At 45.6% G+C, this 1,930-nt stretch overlaps 1 protein-coding gene across 1 annotated transcript; it reads left to right on the top strand.

Annotated features, from left to right (window-relative positions):
- Nucleotides 1–30: 30 nt before the first annotated feature.
- On the top strand, nucleotides 31–1,443 carry PPTG_05845 (hypothetical protein; the record flags this gene model as incomplete). The annotated part of the gene is made up of 1 exon (XM_008899575.1): nucleotides 31–1,443. One exon carries the CDS (start codon nucleotides 31–33, stop codon nucleotides 1,441–1,443), a length of 1,413 nt encoding a protein of 470 aa, XP_008897823.1.
- Between the last annotated feature and the right edge of the window lie 487 nt (nucleotides 1,444–1,930).

Here is a 1,930-nt window from a genome sequence, read left to right as displayed (position 1 = left end):
CGTGTGGGTACAGAAGTAACAACATCCGGAATGTCATGCGGATCTGCTCGCTTTGTTGCTGAAGTGGTTGATGTACTACTTGCTGCTGCAACGGGTATGCTGCTGCCAAGCGCGATTTTCGTTCCTTACTTGATGGAATTCAATATCAACACTCTCGATTTTCCAGATACCATGCTTTATGACGACGCGGAATTTGTCAACCTGGTGCTTGAGAATCGAGCATTCTTTGCCATATCATGGGGTGATGCAGTGACGAAAATTGTTCCTCACGTAAGTGTCTTCGTTTGTCTAGTGGCTATCGGATCCATCCTCGAGAGCGAAGTTCTACATGTAAAAGATGCACCATCTTCGTCACCCCTACATAAGGTCCGTTCACAGCGATCTAACTTGAAAGTGGATTCTCACAGTGCATCAAAGAAGGCGTCTAAATCCTGTAAACCAACACGCCGCTTTGATCATATATACCGTCTCGTTGTTCGAAATGTGTTTCTAGTGACCGGAGTAATTGTGACTGTGTTACACTTCATTGCTCAGTATAGTACCACCCGCGGTGATCTGGACCTTATAGATAAAAGCTGTCTCCAAAAAATGCATCCGTGGTTTTCTCAGAATTACAGCTGCACCGTGGTAAAATACAACTGCTACGCGCTAGGTGTAGCAAGTCCACCTTCTGACGCTCTGGGATGGCTGGAACGTGAGGCACTTCGCACAGTTGTGTTCATGCATTGTTCAGGGTTTGTGATGCCAGAAAGTATTCGAGAATTTCCTTTGCTTATGGGTATTGAGCTCTGGAATACGACAATTGTGAGATGGGGAGAAGAATCCGCCTTATCTGCTGAGCTGCATCCTGTAATGCTGTTCATGATTATGTCATACGTCAACATGACTGAGGTGCCTACTGGGATTCTACCCCTCCCATCACCAGCACGATTAACGGACCTGGAGTTCAGCCATACGAATCTGACGGCGTTACCTGATAGCGTTGCCGACTCGTGGTCAATGGTTGAGATTTTGTATCTTGAGCACTCTCTGTTTGAACAATTTCCTAGTGTAGTTATGAAGATTCCAGTCTTGAGTGAGCTCTCACTCATCGACAACAAGATTGAATCAATGCCTGGTGATTCATTAGTCACAGCAGCCTCAACTTATTTCTACGATTTGGCACTGTCTCGAAACCCTTTGCAAGAGTTACCAGATGCAAGAAGCGAAACTTTTGAGGTGTCTTTATTGTCACTGGAATTTACACAGATAACAGAATTGCCGTCGTGGGTGTACACAAGCATTTTAGAATCTGTATCGTTAGGAGGTTCACCAATGTGCGAGGAAGGCCGTAACGTTAGTCTCACCAGTATCGAGGTTTGTGGACAAGACGAAAACTCGTGGGATCCATTGGGGGGAGAGCGCTTTCCGATACAGCTAGTTCAGCAATTGAGAGAATTCTAAGCTCACATGGATGGAGATTGATCCAAATTGCGTAGAATGTAAACTCGAACACTGTCTTTCAGAAAACATTTTTTTTAACTGCTGCTAAAATTTTCGTCGGGTTTCACACTAAGTTGATAAATACTACACATATTGCCCTCGAAATTGCGGTCGAGCCATTTCGGAGCGGAAAGCAACTGAAGAGCTCATCTTTAACACAATAGCAAGCAGTCGTTCGTCGGAGCTAAGTCAGACGAGGTCTCTTACTGTCCAGCAGTTGAACCACATCTGTGTGTCCATTCGACTTCGCGCTTGCTATCGCATCGCAGATACTTGTGAGATCACATCGCTCCCGTAGCACGTCGACAACTGCCAGCTCGCGCTTATGAACAGCAACTTCAAGTGCACAACCAATAGACGTCGAGTCACACTTGTGAAGCATTGACTTTACTGTCCCAATGTATCCGTTTGCAGAAGCCGTCATTAGAGCCCAACGGATGCAACTTGT

This window comes from Phytophthora parasitica (genome assembly GCF_000247585.1).
Source record: "Phytophthora parasitica INRA-310 unplaced genomic scaffold supercont2.8, whole genome shotgun sequence".
Lineage (NCBI taxonomy): Eukaryota > Oomycota > Peronosporomycetes > Peronosporales > Peronosporaceae > Phytophthora > Phytophthora nicotianae.
This window is presented reverse-complemented; position numbering and strand designations above follow the sequence as displayed.